This window comes from Vombatus ursinus, unplaced genomic scaffold (assembly GCF_900497805.2).
Source record: "Vombatus ursinus unplaced genomic scaffold, bare-nosed wombat genome assembly UNPS02014808.1, whole genome shotgun sequence".
Taxonomy (NCBI): domain Eukaryota; kingdom Metazoa; phylum Chordata; class Mammalia; order Diprotodontia; family Vombatidae; genus Vombatus; species Vombatus ursinus.
The window spans coordinates 2,915,471-2,935,898 of record NW_020954586.1 but is presented as its reverse complement, the minus strand read 5'-3'; the positions used below and the strand labels follow the sequence as shown (position 1 = coordinate 2,935,898).

General features: G+C 46.3%; 2 protein-coding genes across 2 annotated transcripts in view; both read right to left on the bottom strand.

Moving 5' to 3' along the window:
• Positions 1–10,549: 10,549 nt before the first annotated feature.
• LOC114052625 (G-protein coupled receptor 35-like) lies at positions 10,550–13,632 on the bottom strand. Its single transcript, XM_027875320.1, has 2 exons — positions 13,458–13,632; positions 10,550–12,392 (listed from the first exon to the last, which is right to left on the bottom strand). Exon 2 carries the CDS (start codon positions 12,378–12,380, stop codon positions 11,460–11,462), a length of 921 nt encoding a protein of 306 aa, XP_027731121.1. The 5' UTR covers positions 12,381–12,392; positions 13,458–13,632; the 3' UTR covers positions 10,550–11,459.
• Positions 13,633–17,026: 3,394 nt separating this feature from the next.
• LOC114052604 (G-protein coupled receptor 35-like) overlaps positions 17,027–20,428 on the bottom strand; it is a 16,058-nt gene continuing 12,656 nt past the window's right edge. The window contains exon 3 of the mRNA XM_027875275.1: positions 17,027–20,234. Coding sequence (XP_027731076.1) covers positions 19,190–20,234 — 1,045 coding nt within the window. The 3' untranslated portion in view covers positions 17,027–19,189. The remainder of the gene's footprint in view (positions 20,235–20,428) is intronic.

Below are 20,428 nucleotides of genomic sequence, written 5' to 3'. Positions count from 1 at the left end.
TTGACACAAATCAAACCAGAAAGTCCCCGACAAAACCCAAAATTACAGATTCTAACCAAGCCCAACTTCTCCTCTGCTGCTATTTAGCAGATGTCTCCAGGGGAGGGGTGGTGGTTATTGCTTGAGTTGGGAAAATATTAGGCACTAAAAAAAAAAATCTCTTTTCTTCCCTGTTACAATGACCTGTCTCATCCCTTGCTTTCTTTATGCGTGTTCTTTCTCCCTTACTGGACTGTGAGCTTCTTCAGGAAATGGACTCAGGTTTTTCCCTTCCTGTCTGCTCCTCAGTGCCAAGCAGGGAACTGGAAACATCCAGTAAATGTTTGTTAAAACTCTAAGATCCCATATCATACCTGACAAAGTGGCAGAATGTTAAAGTTGATAATAAAATTCAGTACTGGTTAGACTATGAGAAAACAGGCATACTATTAAACAGGGCCATAACTAAGGGTGGGCAAACAGAGTTTTGCCCCCGGGATACCTGGCATCTGGGGGCATGCTTACTTCTCTTACTTCTTCCTTCATCTCATGGTTCTCTGCCTAGCCCTGGGCTTCTACACTTGGTGGTTGTCAAAATTCTCCCCTGGGGCACATTGTCAGCCACATCCTGGAGTCAAGGAAGATGATAACAATCATACCCCTGCCTCCCCACTGGGGACTAGGACACCTAGTTACCTTTGGCTGCCATGTGAGGTGACAAGATTGGCTTCCTGGGGGTTGGACTGCCTCTTCCCCAATATGATGGCAAATGACTTGAGCGGCTTACATTAAGGCACCCATGATACAGTGAAGGTGAAGGCTGGTCAGGGTCAAATGGGGCAATGTCCCAAGCCCTTGACTTGTTCTAGGTGAACCACCAGCCTGCTTCCATCAAGGTGGAATATCATCCCCTGGGGGCTGTAATCCCCTACCTCTTATAGTACCTGATGCCTCAAGATCTTCCTTCTCATCCTCGTATCATGCTCCACAGGCACCAGAACTCCTGATTGTGGCTTTTCTGTCAGACTGCTGGTAGAGTCGTAGCTATAGGTATGATCTGTTTAGGAAATGAGTATATAATTAAAAAAAAATTTAAACTGTGTCAAAGACCTTTGACTCAGGGGTCCCACACTTGAGTCCATATCTTAAGAACGCCATTTACACTCTCACCTCCTCCCCTTGGAATCCCTAGATTCTTTTAAAACACCAATCAGGCATCACCTTCTACAACAAGACCTTTCTCCTTTTCAGTACCCAACAGTGAATTGGAAATATCCAGCAAATGTGAGTTGAAACTAAGATAGATTCTACGGGGGTGGAACCAATACAGAAGAGTAAAGGCAAGGACTTGCCTGAGCTCTCCCCAATTTCCCTCCAAACAGCTTTAAAATGAGCTCTGGAGTGGCAGAACCAAAAGAAGGATGGGGTCAAACAATTTTCCAGCACAAGACAACTTGGAAGATTTGCAGGAAACATCTGTCTCCCTGAGGTGAGAGCGGTTCACAGTCCAGACATAACCTTTGTCAAATTGCTTGTCTTCTCAACGAAGGGGCGGGAGAGGGAAGGAGGGAGGGAAAGAATTTGGAACTCAAATTTTTTGAAAAAAAAAAAAAAAGTTAAATGGGGCAGCTAGGTGGTGCAGTGGATTGAACTCTGGCTTTGAAGTCAGGAGGACATGAGTTCAAATCCGGTCTCAGACACATGTCACTTACTAGCTGTGTGACCCTGGGCAAGTCACTTAACCCCGATTGCCTCATCAAAAAAAAAAAGCAAAAAAAAAAAGTTAATTGTTTTTCATACAACTGGAAAAATAAAATATTTTTTAAAAAAGAAATTCTGATTCCCCTGTTATACCTGCCAAATTAGCAGAGTATTAAAAATGATTTTTAAAAATCCAATGCTGTGCAACTGGGAAATAAGATATACAGGAAATGAGGTATAGAAATCCATCCTGCCCTACAGGAAAATTGAAGGGGAAGGGGATAAGAGAAGGGAGGGGAGAGATAGAAGGGAGGGCAGATTAGGGCAAGGGGTATTTAGAATGCATGCCATCTTGGGGTGGGGGGAGGGACGAGATAGGGAGAAAATTTGGAACTCAAAATCTTGTGGAGGTCAATGTTGAAAACTAAAAATAAGTTAATTTAAAAAAAAAGAAAATTTAAAAAAAGAAAAAATAAAGGGCAGTACAACCCCCCCCCCCAAAAAAATCCAATGCTGGTTGGATTGTGAGGGAGAAAGGCATCTCATTAAACAGTCATAGGTAAGGGTGGGCAAATGGGGCTTTGCCTCAGAACACCTGTATCTGGGAGTGGGCATCCTTCCCTTGAAAGTCTGCTATCACCTCACAATTCTTTTAGTTCTGATTATTAATGATCCTCCCCTCTCCCAGTGACACTGTAATTAGTTATTTTGTTTGTTTGTTTAGTGACATTGTATTTACTTTATCTGTGCAAATGTACTTGCTGTGTCAATATTTCCAACCAGTAGAATGCAAGCTTCTGGAGGGCAGGAACTATGTTTCATTTTGTGGTTGCATCCCCGTTCCTAGTAGATTGTGTTATTCTAATGTGAGGGGAGGAGGGGATGTGGAGGGGATTGGATTTGTATCTGTGATGGTGATGAAGATGTAAGGATGTAAGGAGGAAAGGCCTTCTGTTAATGAAGGTCAGCACCTGACGGTCTGGGAGAGTTACCCAGGGAATTAAAAGGTCAGGTGCCTTGCCAGGGTCACACAGCCAGGAAATCCAATCATCTGCCAATCAATATGGTTAAAAACACCTCTGGGGATACCAAAAAACCCCCAACAGCCCCTACCTCAAGGAGCCCCCAATCTAATGGGAGGGACAACTTGTAAAAAATCAGAACATAGGAGATAAATACAGAATAAAGCAAAGGTAGCCTTAGAGAAGGGACACTTACCCTAGGGGCTGTGAACCTACCTCCCTCCTGGCTTCCCTGGTTTCCTTCAAGCCGCATCGAAAGCCCCCTACTTCAGGAAGCCTTCCCTGATCCCTCTTCATTCTGGAGCTTTCTCTTCAATTGGAACTTGTTTACACAGTTACTTCCATGTTGTCACACCCTTTAGATTGTGGGCTCCCTGAGGGCCTTTTGCCTTTCTTTTTATCCCCAGTGCTTAGTACAGTGTCTGGCACATAGTAGGCACTTAATAAATCTTTATTGACTGACTAACTAATTAACTATATATGCAAATGTATGTATGTATTATATATACAAATATATGTACACGTAATAACTATATTTCAGTATAACTGTTTTTCTTCACAATTCTATGTATTGTATCTTATATACTCAAACACATTTTTCTAAGAAGGGGGCTCATAACCTTCACCAGACCGCCTAAGAAATCCAGGACTCACAAAAAAGCTAAGAATCCCTGCCTGAAAGCAGGGAACACTCCCAGACAGGGGTGGGAGCAGAGCAGGCCTCCTGGAGGAGGTGACATTTGGGGAAAGTCTTAAAGGAAGTCATGTTTTTAATAGTCAGGGGTTCGGAGGGAGAACATTCTGGGCATAAAAGAGCCTGTGCTTTTCACCCCTAAGCAGCTCATGCTCTGCCTGATCCTGGGCTTCACACATTTGCTGACTGAGCCAGAGTGGCATGCAGACAAAAGGGTTGTAAGGCTCATCCCCTGCCCTCACGACAAGGTCCAACTCTCACCTTTCACCAGCCATTCAACAGTCAACATCCACCAGACCCGGAAAAATGCAACTGAGCCAGCCTTTTGTCTTTCTGAAGACATGGGAGCTACAATGAAAAAAAAATGAGCCTGTTTAATGCTCTGAGATTAGGTGGTGGGGTGAAACAACGAGCCAGCCCCCATCACCTCCATTTCCAAAGATACACAATAACAGAAATAACAGCCTTCCCAGAAGAAGGACAGAAATCAAACCTCTTTTAGCCAGGCTAACCTCCAATACCTCTGGTAAGGTCCAGTAAGCCCAACTTTTTGTAAGCAAATAAACATTCTCCTCACCCAAAGGCACTGAGCTGGCAAGCTTGAAAATAGGAAACCATAGAGATGGTGAGATATAAATCCCCCCCCACCCCCACATAGCAGATGATGACCATAGTTTCCAAGGGAGTAGCTGACATCAACCAAACTACAGAGTGGTTAATGGGTCATAGGTAGTGATGTGCTAAAGATGGGCATATCTGATTGGGGAGATTCATGGTCTAGATAACTGGGTCCTGGCCACTGCAGGTGGGAAGTTCAGAAACAGTTGCATCCTGCCAACCACAGGTTGATCCATCCTACGCCCTGAGCCCATAGGACAGCCAAGAACAGACAGAGGAAGGTAGCTAGAGGACGTGATGAGCTGATGAAAGTAGCCCTGACTCCAAAGGAATTCTACCAACTCCTTATCTGACCCACTCAAGATGAAGTCCAGGTCTCTTTGTCAATCTCACAGCTCCTGAGATCTGTGGGCCCCTACAGCAGTTGGGGATACCTGGCGCTCTCACTTTCTGGGAGCAGATGTATGGTTAGCCATATATGTCTGAGCCAACAGGTAAAGCTGGCAGAAAGGTAAAGAAAGGTATCATGTCCTCTTGTACCCTTCCTGTCAAGATAAATGAGCTTATCCACAGCATTCAAAATTTCTCTGTTTGTGGTAACCAATGGTCCACACATGAATGGTGCAGTGCTAGCTGGTGGAGAACCTCTCTGTTCTTGGTGTTGTCAGGCTAAAATGAGCACAAGTAGCAGAGAACTGTTGCGTCTCAGCCTCAGAGGCTGCATTGAGCAAAAAGTCATGTACCAACTCTCCCTCCACTTTTGTCCTGGCTTGTAGCCTTTTCAAGTTCAAGAATTTACTCTCAGTGCAGTAGCTGATGTTGATGTTCTTTTCATCCTTTTTGAAAGCATCTGACAAGATGACTGAAAGCATCATGCTGAAAAGCATGGGAGCAAGCACACAACCTTCCTTCATTCCATTAGTGGCTGGGAAAGCTTGAGAGCCTCATCCACTATCCAGAACCCATGAATCCAGGAAGACGTGGACTCAGGTCCCTCCTCTATGACCCTGGGCAACTCTTAGAGACTCCAAGTTACAGAGTGGGTGGCTATGTGCTTTGGCAGAGGGAGTTTCCTCATCTGGGAGATCCCAGTACCAGGAATGAAACCACTGGTTTAGGTCCAAAAATAACAACAGACATGATGGGTTCCTGGATCTACCACAAGATTAAGTAGCTAGAGGAACCTTTGATATCTTCTACTCAAGTACTCAGATTTTACAGATGAGGAAACTGAGGCCCAGAGAGAGGATGAGTCATATAGCTAATAAATGGCAGGGCAAGGTTTGGCCCAGTTCTTTCTGACCCAGTGCTCTTCCCATGAGGAACTTCCAAATAGGAATTCAGAAAAGGTTAGCGGTCACTGTGGACTGGGGCAGTTGATAGACACTTCTCGCATAAGAGGAGGCTTGAGTTGGGTGGGATTTGGATAAATGGCCATGAAGAAGGAGGGCTTGTGGGCAAAGGGTAGAGTGCCAAGAACAAGTTATAGAGAGAATACTAATAAGGATGAAGAAGAAAGGGATAACTGACATTTCTATTGCATTTTGTGGTTGCGATTCCATAGTTGGTTCATTTGATCTGTAGGTATTATTGTGCCCATTTTACAGCTGAAGAAACTGAGGCTCAGAAAAATTAAGCAAGATGAATGAGACCATGGCACATTCTTGATTCAGTAAATGGACCAGTATAGTAGGAGTGTCAGGTATATGGAGGAGAGTAGAGAGCGGGTTGGAGTGGAAGATGGGAATCAGATTGTGGAGGTCCTTGAATATCAGGCTAAACAATTTGGAATTTTTTTCCTATGGATGGAGGGGAGCTCTTTCACTGTTGCTCAAATGCAGTCATTTCCTATGTGGGGAAATGCTGGTGGTGGCTGGGAGCTGATCATAGCTGAAGCTTGTTCAGAATATCCAGGGGGATGAGTTTAGGCATAGAGGGTGGATAAGGTATAGATAGAGCGGGTGTGAGTTTAGAAAACAGGGTTTTTGACTGTCTACATCATTACCATCCCCCATCCCCACCATCAATTGTCTCCCCTTGGACTTCTGTGACTAACATTTTTACCATCCCCACCTGTCTGTACTTCTCTCTGCTCCCCTTCAGCCAGCTTCCTTTGGTGCTTTGTCCTTCCCTAACAGATTGTAAGCTCCTTGAGGGCAAGGGCCATCTTGATCTTTCTGTACTTGTATCCCCAGCACAGTGCTAAGCACATAGTAGGTACTTAATAAATGTTTAGTGACTGACACCCTCCTCCTCACCAACCTCATCAGTCATTGACCATTAGCATCATGGAGTAGTGACGGTGTCCCGACCAAGAATAAGGAATCAAGGAGGGGCATCTGGTTTCGAGTTTGGGAAAGGAAATGGTCAATCTGGTTTTAAATGTGAATTTGAGATGATGCCAGGACATCAATATGGGCAATATGGATCTGGCTGGAGCCCAGGAGAGACAAGCCCACAAGACCCACACAGAATCTTAAATTTAGAGATGGAAGGACCTCAGATGACATCTAGGCAGAAGATTCCCTCCTTGAAAAGGCCCTTTGTGGCCACTGACTCTAAGCCCCTCATTTCACAGAGGAGGCAGCTGAGCCTCAGAGGAGTGACATGACTGATGCTTAGTACCCAAAGATGGGATTTGAATGCAACTCTTTCCCCAACACTCTCTGCTGCACCATACTATGTCGCACGCTCATTCCATCAATCGACATTGATTCCTATGGCCAAGAGTTGCCGAAGTGCTAGGGATACAGAGACAATCAAAGGCTGCTTTTGGGGAGAAGGTGAGGTGGGTAGGTAAATGCATAGAGATTCCTGGGACCAGGAATCTCTATGCAACTGGGGGCAGTAGAAAAGGGTTCACATTGGGAGTGACGCTTGAACTATGGAAATGTTGTTCGGTTGCTTCAGTTGTGACCCACTCTTCATGATCCCTTCTGGGGTTTTCTTTCTTTTTTTTTTAGGTTTATTTTTTATGAATTTATTTTAAACTTAAATACCAAAATGTAAATACACAATAAGAAAAGGAAAAGAAACTATAAACTTAAATACAAAATAAGAAAAGGAAAAAAGCATTGTCATGTGCACAGCAGAAAGTAAGAGAGGATTCAATATACACAGCAATAAATTTCCATTTCCAGAAAGCCTGTGTAATACATACTACACGTTGTGCTCTGAGCTGTCTGTCCCTTCTTTGCTTCCTTTTAAGTTTTCTTTTGTTCTCTTGCGGTCCATTTTTTACTTTGTTCTTTTTTCCCCTTCTTCCCCCCCAGAAGGCTACAATTAAGCTCATACACACATATACACACAAACATATATATACACATACATACATGTACTTACACACATACATATACTTGGATATCTATAATCATACTCATATATAGATACATACATTCACATGCATCTACGTAAGACCTTACTGTACTCGTTTCTCCTCTGTTTCTCTGAGGGTGGATAACGTCTTCCTTCATAAGTCCAAGTCTTTCCATATTTCTCTAAGTCCACCAACCCGTTATTTCCTAAACCACAGCAATATTCCAACCTTATACTGTCTGGTTATTTTAAATAGTCTAAAACAATATTGATTAATATGGATGACACATAATGTGGTTTCCCTATTTTTCTCTTTTGATTAAATCTATTTTAGCTTTAACTTTGTCTGAGATCATGGTTACTACCCTGGGATTTTCTTGGCAGAGATACTGGAGCGGTTTGCCATTTCTTTCTCCAGCTCATTTTGCAGATGAAGAAACTGAGGCTAACAGGGTGAAGTGACTTGCCCAAGGTCACAAAACTAGTAAGTATCTGAGGCCAGATTTGAACTCAGGTCTTCCTGATTTTTAGACTTGGCACTCTATCCACAGTGCCACCTAGCTGCCCAGGGAAACCAGCCCATAGAAAGCATGGAGGCAGGAGACAGAGCCAAGTATGAGGAACCGCCTGAAGACCAGCGTGACTGGATCAGAGAGCGTGTGAAGGAGTCACAGGCAGGCCTGGGACAGTATTTGGAAGCACAAAAGTGTGCACACCTTCTGATCCAGAAGTGCCACTGCTAGGCAGACACCCTCACAAGGTCGGGGACTGAGGGAAAGGATTCCTTTGTCCCACAAAATTTATTGCAGCAAAATACTAGAAACAAAGGAAGTGGCATCGGTTGGGGATCAACGACCAGACTGTGATACCTGAATGGAATGGGACATTACCGAATTGCAATCTCCCCTTCCCCTCCCCTCTCGTCTTCCTCCTCGCCAGCTGCCTTCACAGCCTGGGCAAAGCCTCCGCCCTCCTGATTTGTGACCACCTGCCCCAACAACCGTTTCAGCAGGAGTTCCTGCACACCTCCCTTCATTCATGACTGTCCAGATGTATCTATCTCTTCCTGCCCCTCTTTCTCCCCATCCCCTCTCCCCCTCCCCTCCTGCCCCTTTCCCTCCCCATCCCTGGCTGCCACATTGACCCAACACAGGGACTCTTCCTCTGCTCTCCCCCAGCTTTCCAGCCTCCAAGTATTCATTGCCTGACGTGTGTGTGTGTGTGTGTGTGTGTGTGTGCGTGTGTGTGTGTGTGCGTGTGTGTGTGTGTGTGTAGCAGAGGGGAACCCCAGTCTTCCTTGGTTTCTGTCTTTCTATCCATAATAGCCCTGCCTGCCTCTCAGAGCACGCCCTCATAGACACAGTAAATATGCTGAACTGGACTGGACTGAACCAAACTGGGCTGAATAGAACTGAACGGAACCAAGTCATCCATGTTCAGGAGTGGGGGGCTGGGGAAAGGAGCAGCCAGTCCTTCCAGCCTGCCCTTTCAGGGTTACTTCCCCCCCAGGGGGGGGCCCCCCCCCCCCCCCCCGCCCCCAGCTGTGGCCACGCCCACCCCAGTCCCATAGCCAGCTTCCTCTTCCCTGTTCTCTGCCTCCCACAGAGCTGCTGCGGTTTTTTTAATTATTATTTTTAACACACATTTTTCAAAATTATGAGTTCCAAATTCTCTCCCTCCCTTCTGTCCCTCCCCTCTCCATCGAGAAAGCAAGCAACACACCAATTATACATGTGACGTCAGGTAAAATGTATTTCCATGTCAGCCCAAAATGAGAAAACTGAGGACTGGGGAAGTTAAGTGACTTGCTCAGGGTCACACAGGCAGAATCACAGGATTTTAGATGTAAAGCTGGAAGGAGCCTTAGAGGTCAACTAGTGCAACCTCCTCATTTACAAGTGAGGAAAGTGAGGCCCAGAGAGGTTTTATGACTTGCCAAAAGTCACACAGCATTAAGCAGGAGAGCTGGGATTAGAACTCAGGGCTCATCCTACTACGAGATGGCAGAAGCCTAGATTTCAAGGTAAAGGAAACACAGCTACCCTTGACCTTTTTTTTTTTGCTTTTTGCGTTTTGGTGAGGCAATTGGGGTTGAGTGACTTGCCCAGGGTCACACAGCTAGTAAGTATCAAGTGTCTGAGGCTAGATTTGAACTCAGGTCCTCCTGATTCCAAGACTGAAGTTCTATTTACTGTGCCCCCTAGCTACTCCCACCCTTGACTCTATGCAAGCATTTCGCAGTCATTGTCTCATGTCAGGACAGCCTATGAGGGAAGGACTCAAGGTGTTATTATCCCCATTTTACAAGTGAGAAAACTGAGACCCAGAGAATGAAGTGACACGGCAGGGCAGAGTCAGGATTTGAACCCAGGTCCTAGGATTTCTGATCAAATTTTCATCCCATGATGTCCTAAGGTCAGAGAAGATGAGAAACAAAGGTCCCTGCAGCAGCACCTGCAGATCTCCTGTCCTGTGTCTGCAAAAGATCCCTCGGCTGGAAGTGAGAGGGGCTCAGCCCCCGGTGTGGGCCCACAAGTGCATCATGTCCTCTCATCTGTAGAAGAAGGGGGTAGGGTGGTTCTGGCCTAGATAAGCCTTCAAGTTCCCTCCAGTTCTGAGATTCTGTCTTATGTTCTAAGGTCTTTGATATTCTAAGGTCCCTCTATGCTCTACTATTCCAACCCAGCCAGGCTGCGTTCTGTGGTCGAAGTCAGTCAATCAGTTAAAAATTTTTTTATAAAGTACCTACTATGTTCCTGGCACTGGGGGTGGGGGTGGGGGAGGAACAAAGACAACGAACGAAGCACATTACCTCCTACAGTCCTTGTTCTATGGTCTGTGTCTCCAGTCCCAGATGTTTTATGTTCTAAGTCTCATTCAGCTCCGACATTGGTTTTTTCCTAGAAGCCCTCCCATTTATAGATAGAATGCCCCAGATAGAAGGGAGATCATACAGTGTCAGAGCTGAAAGAAACCTAGAACACAGATCTTCTGAGTTAGGAGGGGCCATACAAGGACTGTGGAGATAATGTGCTTCATTCTCTGTCCTAGCCCAGTGCCAAGCACAGAGTTGGTGTGTAAGAAATACTTGTTGATTGATTACTTTAGAACAAAGAGCACAGCCTGTCTGGGTTGGAATATTAGAGGATCTTATAACAAAGAATGTCAGGACCAGGAGAGATGAATGAATGAGTGAATGAATGAATGAATGTACCAAAAGTATTTACTAAGCATTTACTATGTGCCAACCACTGTGTTAATCACTGGGGACATAATTATAAAAAAGCCTGGAAAGGTGACATAGGATAGTCAACTGACATGCCCTTTTTGGAGGAGACAATAGTGTTGATTTAATTACTGTCCCACAGCAAGAGTTGGGAAGGGGCAGGGCCAGGGTATTTGTGCAATGCTGTACCAGGAAGATGTCAGTGAAGTGGCGGGAGTTGACTAGACATAGTGAGCTCTCACTGATCAGGACAGCCTGACTCTAGAGACAAGGGAGGGGACGGTGGCTAAGGCAGCGACAGGGTAGGAGGGCAGGAAGAACTCAGTGAAACGTGGGCATGAGAGGGTCAGCTCCAGACTATTGCAGGTGAGAGCCGCCCCTCAGTTCTGGGTCTGTAATTAAAGGGCCCATTTGCGGGGTCTGTCCTAATGCTCTTTCCCCCTTTTCTGCAGACTAATCAGCTAACAGCAAAGCTAAGCACAAAGAGTCTTTATGCAGAAGCTATTCTGACCCATCACTCATCACCTGCCAGTCAGCCCCTACAGCCCCTGATGGCTACTCTGGAGCAGAGGACACAAGAATTACTTGAAATCTCACCCATGCAGCTAGAGTTCCGGGTTCCCAAGTTCTAGAATCCATCCTTTTAGACAGAAAGGGGAATTTCTGAGCAGTGCCAGCCTTAGAATTGTCCCTCCTTTTAACAATGCCAAAGTTAAGAGTTTGGGGTTTCCAAATTGATAGAGAGGGAAGAGGAGTTATATTGGGGCTTATTCTAAGATTTCTGAGCTAACTCTGTGTGGGAGCAAAATAAGCTCAGGAGAAATGATTTTGGGAGCCTTGGGAGCCGCCCCAAGATGGAAGCCAATCAATATCATCGCTGGGCTTGGGGATGCTGAACCTCAGGTTACTTTAGGGTTGTGCAAGTCTTCTTGGCTTCAGGAGCCATGGGTCTGGGTTGTCTGCGCCAGAGGCAGAAGAAAGGAGTCACCTCCTGGAACTCCTTGGCCACAAAGTAGTAGCAGATGGCGTCCAGGCAGCAGTTGGTGTGGGCAATAAAGTTGAATATTTTGAAGACCCTTCTGATTCTGTCATTAGATCCCAGGAAGAAGTTCAGCAGGATGGTTATGTGCAAGGGTAAGAAACAAATGACAAACACGAGCAGGCTGGCCAACACCATGGACACACTCTTCCGGATCTGTCTCACCTCAGATATCTCTCTTCTCTGAACCTTCAATAGGCTGTACACAATCTGGAATGTGCAGAAGACCAGGATCCCTAGTGGGACAAAAAAGCCCAGCAGAGAGAAGACTACCACTGAGATATGCATCTCCGGCTTCCTCCAAAAGCAGAAGGCGCCGTCTTGGATCTGCCATATGACACGAAAAGCCAACATGCTAGTGACCACAGCCCAGAGGAGGGCGCAGACGATGGCTGCCCGGCCTGGGGTTCGAAGAACCTTGGCCTTCAGTGGGAACTTGATGGCTACATAGCGGTCTACCCCAATAGCCATGGGGATACTGATGCTCATGTATGCATTGACAAGATAGATTGCTTGGGGCACTTGGCAAGAGAGATCCTCAAGGCAGCTGGTGCACGTGAAGTAAATGACAATGGGGAAGAGCAGGATCAGGCCGCTGTCCGCCACAGCCAGGTTGACCATGTACACCTGCGTCTCTGTCCACTTCCTCATCCGACAGCAAAAGACCCACAGGGCCAGAATGTTGAGAATGAGCCCAACGATGAAGAGGAAGCCATAAAAACTCATGTAGATGTACGCCTCTCCTGGGGAGCTGAGTGCCAAGTTGCAGCTGTTAGACACATTCATTCATGCAGAAACCTATCCAGTGAGAGAAAAGCTCCATCATTCATTGTAATAAGAAAAATAATCATGATGGCAGTCATCTTATTCACCTCACAATAGTTCACAGAATAGTCCAAGAATAATAGCAACGCAGCAGTCTTTTCCAGGACCGTTTCAATCTGAACACCATTGAAAGGCTGAATGGAAAAACACTTAAAAGCTCCCTCCTCCTCTCCTTCCCAAGCACCTTCTCTCTGGATCCTGTTTCTCCTACCTTTGTCTCCCTCCTTCCTGGTCCCCACCCCCTGAGCCTTAGACAGTCTCAGGTAGAGGACTAAAATATCTCAATGATCCCAGGAATGCTTCCAGTTGAGAAGCTTGGGCTCACATCTGGCACTCTTTCCCCATTCAGAAAGAGAGCCAGCTAAGTGACTTATCCAGGGTTACACAGATACCGAGTGGCAGAAACAGGATTAGAACCCAGGGCTTCTGACTCCATATACTGGAGACTGGTTAATAGCTTCTAACTCTGAAGACATTTCAGAGTCTCTCTTAAATTCTGTCCCATCCTAGCTTTCTCAGGTGCTCCTTTTCCCTGAAAGGAAAGGAAGGAGGATGGGCAGGTATGCTTCTGCCATTTAGCGAAAGAAGATCCTAACTTCAGAGTCTGAGAGACAAGATGAGCCCTTGGAGGTAGGGAGCAGAGTGAGGGGGCTCTAAATCTACATTCCACTGACTGTGTGACCTGGCTAGAGGCCCACGTACCACATCTTCTGCTTCCTGTACTCCTTCCACTTTACCTCCAACTAAAATTAGGAAAAGCAATAGCAGACTCTCTCTCTCTCTTTCTCTCTCTCTCTTTTTTTTTTTTTTAGGCAACTGGGGTTAAGTGACTTGTCTAGGGTCACACAGCTAGTAAGTATCATGTTTGGTCTGAGGCCGGATTTGAACTCAGGTCCTCCTGACTTCAGGGCCGGTGCTCTATCCACTGCGCCACCTAGCTGCTCCCATGGACTCTCTTTACTGCCCTCCCCTCTGCCCACTTTCCCTTTGGGGAATTCGTGCAGTACCCAAACCATGAGAAAGCAGGTATTAACTCACCAAGGGTTTGACTATGGGAGTCCTGAGGGAGGGAGGGCCACCGGTCAGGAGGTGAAGGGGATGATTCAGAGGACAGCTGTTCTCACACAGGTAACTGGACCCTCAGCAATGACTGGAGCCAGAAGAAAATGGGCCACCAGCTTATTGCCAAAGCCTGGGCTCTTGGCTCCTGCAAGGGCTGGTGGGAGTGGCTTCCTCTGTGTTGGCTGTGAGATCATTGGTGACCTGGCAGATGCGTGACAGAAAAGCCTCAGAGAAGCGTCTCTTGCTGTTACTTCCACCAGCGATCCGGGTACTCGCTCCTGGTGACAGGAAAGGCAGAAGGGCCCCTGCTGAGTGACAGAGCCTGGCTGTTTATCAAACTGTCAGAGCCAGGGAGGAGAAGCCCTCAGTCAGGCTGCAGGAATGGAGGAGAGTATGTGATGATTGATCTTGTAAATTTGGTCTGTGGTCTTCAAGGTTTGGACCAGCCCTCCCTGACAGATCAGACGCCCTCTGCTGCCTGTGACCAGATGTGGCCAGAGGCAAGAACCTAGGCAATTCAATGATCATTTATTATAAAATAAGTTGTTTGCATTTATTCTGCATGTGCTTATATGCGGGCAGGTCACCTCGCCCAATAGATTAGTTTCTCAAGGGGAGGAGATGGTTCGTTTTTGTCCTTGTATCCCCAGGGCCTGGCATGCAACAAGGGCTTAATAAATGCTTGCTGATTGAATCATAGGTCTAGAGACGGAAGGGACCTCAGAGGTCATGCAGCCCACCCCTTCCATCTTACAGATGAAGACAGTGACACCTTGGAGGTGAGCTACCTTGCCCAGGATTGCATAGGTAAGATCAGCAGAGCAAATATTCAGACTCAGGTCCTGTGACCTCACAGGTTGATATTCTGGCGACCTCTGGTGACAAGGCAAGAAAAAAAAAAGTGGTTCTGCCACACTGAGCTAACCATCCAAAATCACAGTGGAGGAGGAAAGAGGGAAGACCCCCAATTCCCTGAGTGATTTTCTATCACGTTCCCTCTGTCCCTGATGCTTGAAAATATTTCTGTCAAAACTTTATAGGATCATAGATCTGAAAGGGGTCTTAGAGGTCATCTAGCCCAATCACCTCATTTTATAAGTAAGGAAATAGAAAGCTCAGAAAGGCCACACGAGGTAGTAAATGGAAGTGGAAGGATTTGAACTCAGGTCCCTCTGAATCCAAGACCACTGCTCTATGTTGCTTGGTCGCACTTTTCTCAGTGTGGGATGGAGCCTTGCATAGGTTGTGGGAGTTCCACAATCCACTTGAGAGTACAGTGTGTGAGCCTTTGTTGGCTTACAGCATCTTCCATGGAGCTGTCCATGCTCTTTTGTCCTCTTGGCAAGGCACATGCACCAGTTGAGAGGACACTGTGAGCTCCCTTGATGGGTTCCTGGTGGCTGGAGTAATCTTATGATGATTAGTTGACTGGGTTAATAAACCAGACTTTTTGGAAGCACCTTCCCCTCTGTAGCCTCTAATAGATCTGAGCAGAAACAGCTCCTTCCATCTCTTTTGGACACTTCTCAAGTACCCTCTCTTCCTTGCAGTTCCTGACAGAGGAAGGTAAGGTGGGGAAGACCAGCAGAAGCACATGGCCATGGGAAGCAAGTGCTAATCCGCAGCCCGGGGCTAGAAGTTCCTAGAGTTCTCAATTTCTGGTGCCTTTTTTCTGCCTTTTTATTTCCTTTTCTGGGCACACGTCAGTAATTAACGATCCTGAGAAGTGGCTGCCTTTGGCTTTAATTGTTACCTCACATATTCTGAGTTTCTGAATTTGGGATTTGGGCATCTACTGACCAAAGGGAGGAGATTTCTGTAACAGCACAATTTTCAAAGCCCATCACCATTGGGATCCTCCTCTGCCTAAAGGACTAAAGTCAGCCACGGTCCTGGCTGATCAGGAGATCGAGGGAGGATTCCCTCTCTTTCCCTCCACCCTCACTAAGCCTCTTTCCCCCAAATAGCCCTACCAGCAATTCCTAAAAATCCCCCATCAAAACTTCATAGGATAAAAGATTTAGAACCAAAAGAAGACTTAATTTTTTTATTTTTTTGCAATAATGTAAAACATTTCTGTATTAGTTATTTTTTACAAGAAGACTCAAATAAAAGAAAAAAATGAAAGTGAAAACTAGCATGATTCAGTCTGTATTCAATCAATATCAGTTCTTTTTGTGGAGGTGGATAGGATGCTTCCTCATGAGTCCTTTGGGATTATCCTGGGTCATTGTATTGCCGAGAATAGCTAAGTCATTCACAATTCTTCATTGAACAATGTTGCTGTTACTGTGTACAATGTTGTCCTGGTTCTGTTCACTTCATCATGCATCAGTTCATGTAAGTCTTTCCAGGTATTTCTGAAATCACACTGCTTGTCATTTCTTATAGCACAGTAATATTCCATCGCAATAATATACCACAGATTGTTTAGCTATTTCCCAATTGATGTGCAGCCCTTCGATTTCCAATTCTTAGCCACCACAAAAAGAGCTGCTACAAATAGGTACTTTTTCCTTTTTTGGTTGTCTTTAGGATGTAGACCTAGCAGTGATGTTGTTGGATCAAGAGATATACACAGTTTCATAGCCCTTTGTGCATAGCTCCAAATTGCTCTACAGAATGGCTGGATCAGTTCACAACTCCGCCAATAATGCATTAGCATCCAAGTTTTCCCATATCCTCTCCAACATCCAACATTTTCCTTTTTTGTCCCATTAGCCATTCTGATAGGTGTGAGGTGGTACCTCAGAGTTGTTTTAATTTGCATTTTTCTGATCAATAGTGATTTAGAGCATTTTTCATATTACTATAGATAGCTTTGATTTCTCTGTCTGCAAACTGCCTGTTCACTTCCTTTAATCATTTAGCAATTGGGGGATGATTTGCATTTTCATAAATTTGACTCAGTTCTCTACATATTTGGGAAATGAGGCCCTTATCAGAGATCCTTGTTGAAAAATTTCCCCCACTTTTCTGCTTTCCTTATAATTTTGGTTGCATGGCTTTGTTTGTGAAAAAATCCTTTCATTTTATATAATCAAAATTATCTATTTTACATTTTGTAATGCTCTCTATATCTTCTTTAGTCCAAAATTCTTCCCTTATCCATAAATTTGACAGATAAGCTTTTCAAAAGAGGACTTTATGGGGCAGCTAGATGGTGCAGTGGATAGAGCACCAGCCCAGTAGTCAGGAGGACCTGAGTTCAAATCTGGCCTCAGATACTTACTAGATGTGTGACCCTGGGCAAGTTACTTCACTCCAATTGCCTTAAAAAAAAAAAAGAAGAAAGAAATGGTGAGCAGGATGCTCTCAGAAAAACCTAGAAAGACTTACATGAGCTGATGCAAAATGAAAAGTACTGTGTGCAAAGTAAAAGCAATATTGTGCAATGATCAGCTGTGAATGATTTTGGGGCAGCTAGGTGGCACAGTGGATAGAGCACTGGCCCTGAAGTCAGGAGGACCTGAGTTCAAATCCGGCCTCAGACCAAACACTTGACACTTACTAGCTGTGTGACTCTGGGTAAGTCACTTAACCCCAATTGCCTAAAAATAAAAAATAAAAAATAATTTTTTTTAAAAAAGAGGACTTCGTAGGTTATCTAAACCAATCCATTCTCCTTTTACAGATGAGTAAACTGAGGCCTAAAGAAGTCAAGGGAATTGCTGCACGTCATACAGCTAAGACAGCCTAAACTTCAGACAGTATAGGTCTAAGATAAATGCAAAATATTGATTCAGGAATCTCAAGAAGATTGAGTTTCTGGGCATAATGTTATATGTTTCCTGTATTTATTCACCCTTGTGAGTCCTTTGCATCTTATACAGTTTTTGTGGTACAGGAAACAAACAGCTGTTCTATGCATGATGCCCACATTGTACACCAAGTCCCTTTTCTAGAAGGGAGTTTCTTATCCTCATTTTGGGTAGACTTTAGACATGAGCTATCCAGAAGATCAGTTTTTAGAGATCTCCCTAGAGGGATCCAGGCAGGGTAGAGGCAAAGAGAGAAGCTGACCGTCTAAGGACAGGATGCAGTCCAGTCCATATGAGCCCACCCCTCTCTTGATGGTTTCCCCCGGGCTATTGGTGATAACCTGGAGGCTTGTCCAGGATGTGCAGGTGTATTTCTAATACCAACCAAGTACTTGCTTAGTCTCTTTTTGGGAGCCCCAACGAGGCTGCTTGTTCTAGCATGGGCTGAATTCAGACTGCCATTTGGAACACCCTACATTTTACTGGGATCCACTGAGGAAATTTTAGGCTGCCTCTGACATGTACTGACTGGGCAAGTCACTCACCAGCTTCTTGGCCAGGCATCCGTCGGAGACTGTAAGGTGAAGAAAAGTCTGACCTGCGTTGGTGGAGGGAGCTTTCTCACCTGGAAGTTCTCGATACCAGTGACAAATCCTAGTTCTAATCCCTGTTTCTATCCTTGTGTGCTTCAGAGGCCCAGCGGAGAGGTTTCTCCCCTGGACCTGAGTTGTCTTATGCCTTCATAGGGGTCTGCTGGAGGAATCTCCCATTCAGACAGAACAGACCAGCTCGAGCGCGCCCTCAGACACTCGGCATCTCAGTTAGGCTTACTTAACCGACCTGCGTTTGGCGCCTGCCTTTGACACTTCCTAGATGTATGGCCCTGGGCAAGTCACTAGACCTCCATGGACCTCAGCTTCTTCATCTGTAAAATGAGGATAATGATAGCACCTCCTCCCCAGGGCCACTGTGAGGATCAGACAAGGGGATGTCTGTAATGCTTTGCGGAAATCTCAGTTCGGATTGTCCATATTATTACATAATTCCCAATGTCTTGGCCAGGCCAATTAGATAAACTTTCCCAATTCACAGTGATTCTCAGAAGAGGAACAGAGGATTTCCCCTCTCTCTTCTCTCCCTGCCCCCACCCAAGACTCCTGCTTTGCCAGTAAAGACTGATCCAGCCATCAACACTTCATAGAATAATAGATTTAGTGGTCATCTGGTCCAAACCCTTCTCCTTGTACAGATCAGGAAACCTAATCCCAGAGGAGTCAGGTGGTTTGCTGAATGTCACACAGATAAAACAGCCTAAACTCAAGGCTCTGTCCATGGTAGCTCACAGCCCTGTTCATTTGGATTCCACATTACTCTCCAGGCTATATTTAAAATAGACCCTGGGGAGAGCAAAGCATTCTGTCACAGAATCTCTCAGAATTCTGGAGCACCAGAGCTGGGAAGGACCTCGGAGATTCTTAAGTCCAGCCCTCCTGTTTTCCTGATGAGCAAGCTGTGGCCTCAAAAAGGGAAGTAATTTGCCCAATGCCGCACAGCTAGGAAGTGTCGGAGGAAGAGCCAAACCTAGCTTTCTCCTGCTCCCAGGGCCAGACTCTTTCCACTAGACATGGGCTATTCCAAAAAGGGTGTCTGAGTTCACCCCACACTAGAACAAGCAACCTAGTTCAGAAAGAAGTGGAACAACCTAAGATGAGTCCCAAATGTGTGTACAGCTCCCCAAAAGGGATTAAGCACTAAGGGGGTGGGAACGCCACCCCTCACATCCTGGACAAGCCTCTAAGATGTCACCACTGGCTGAGGGGACCCCGTGAAGGGAGGGCCTGGCCTCAATGAGCTGGGTTCTATCTTGAGGGCCCTGCCCTTAGGGAATCGGGTGGTAAGCAGAGATAGTCCTTTTATGCCAAATTCTGAAAATTTCCTCGTGTGCCCTTAACTGGAACGCAATGCTGGGGAACTCTCTGAGGCTGCCTCCACTTTTCCTCCCTTAGGGATGCCTGGGAGGTCAGTGCCTGGGCTGCCTCGAGTCTGACTCTGGAGGAACTTGGGCATGCCTAAGAACACCCCTACTTCTTCCTGGAACTCCTGGGCCACAAAGTAATAGCCTAAGGCGTCCAAGCAGCAGTTGGCATTGGCAAGGCGGGAGGCCACCCTGACAGAAATGACCACGTGCTGAACCACAGAGCAGGGGGGCTCCACATACTCAGTCATGAGCTTGGCCAATAGAGCCACATGCTGGGGGAGGAAGCAGACCAGGAAGATGACCAGATTAGCTGAAACCACGCAGAGGGCTTTGTGGATCAGCCTCCTGTCCTGGGCTTGCGCCTGTGCCTTTTTCCTGACCAGATTCTGGAGGATCCGCACGGAACAGAAAACAAGGACCACAAGAGGGATGACGAACAGGAGCAAGGAGAAAACGATGACCGAGGAGCCCCGAGTCTGGCTATTCCCGAAGCAGAAGTTCTGGCCATCTCGCTTCCAGACAGCAGGTAGAGAAACCAGGCAGATGACCAGCAGCCAGAGGAGAGCACAGGTCCCAGCAGCCTGCCGGGGGGAGCGCCACATCCTGGCCCGCAGAGGATACTGGATGGCAGCGAAGCGATCCACAGCGATGGCGGTGATGACGTACATGCTCATGTAACCATTGATGAGGTAAATGCTCTGGGACACTGTGCAGAGCAAGTCCTCCGAGTGGTCCCTGACTGTCGTGTACAAGACCATGGGGATGCTCAGGAGCAAGCAGCAGTCTGCCATGGCCAGGTTGGCCATGTACACCCGCGTCTCCGTCCACCTCCTCATCCGGCACCAGAACACCCACAGGGCCAGGGCGTTGAGGACAGTCCCCAAGACCAGGATGATGGACAGGTACAGAATGGTGACCTTCTGGGAGAAGTCACTCGTCACAGTACTGCAGTTGAGCGGATTCATCTGGACAGCCAAGGACTCAAACCCCACGATAACAAGGCAGAAGAGATCCCTGTGTGAGTGAGGACATGAGAAGGCTGTTATGGAGGGAGCACCAAGGGGTAGAATGAGTCAGGAGGCTTGATGCTGCCACTAACTCTGTGTGTGTGTGTGTATCTGTGTGTACACATGTGCACATGCATGTAAGAGAGGCACACACCACAGAGACAGAGAGAGACAGAGACAGAGAAACACAGAGACACACAG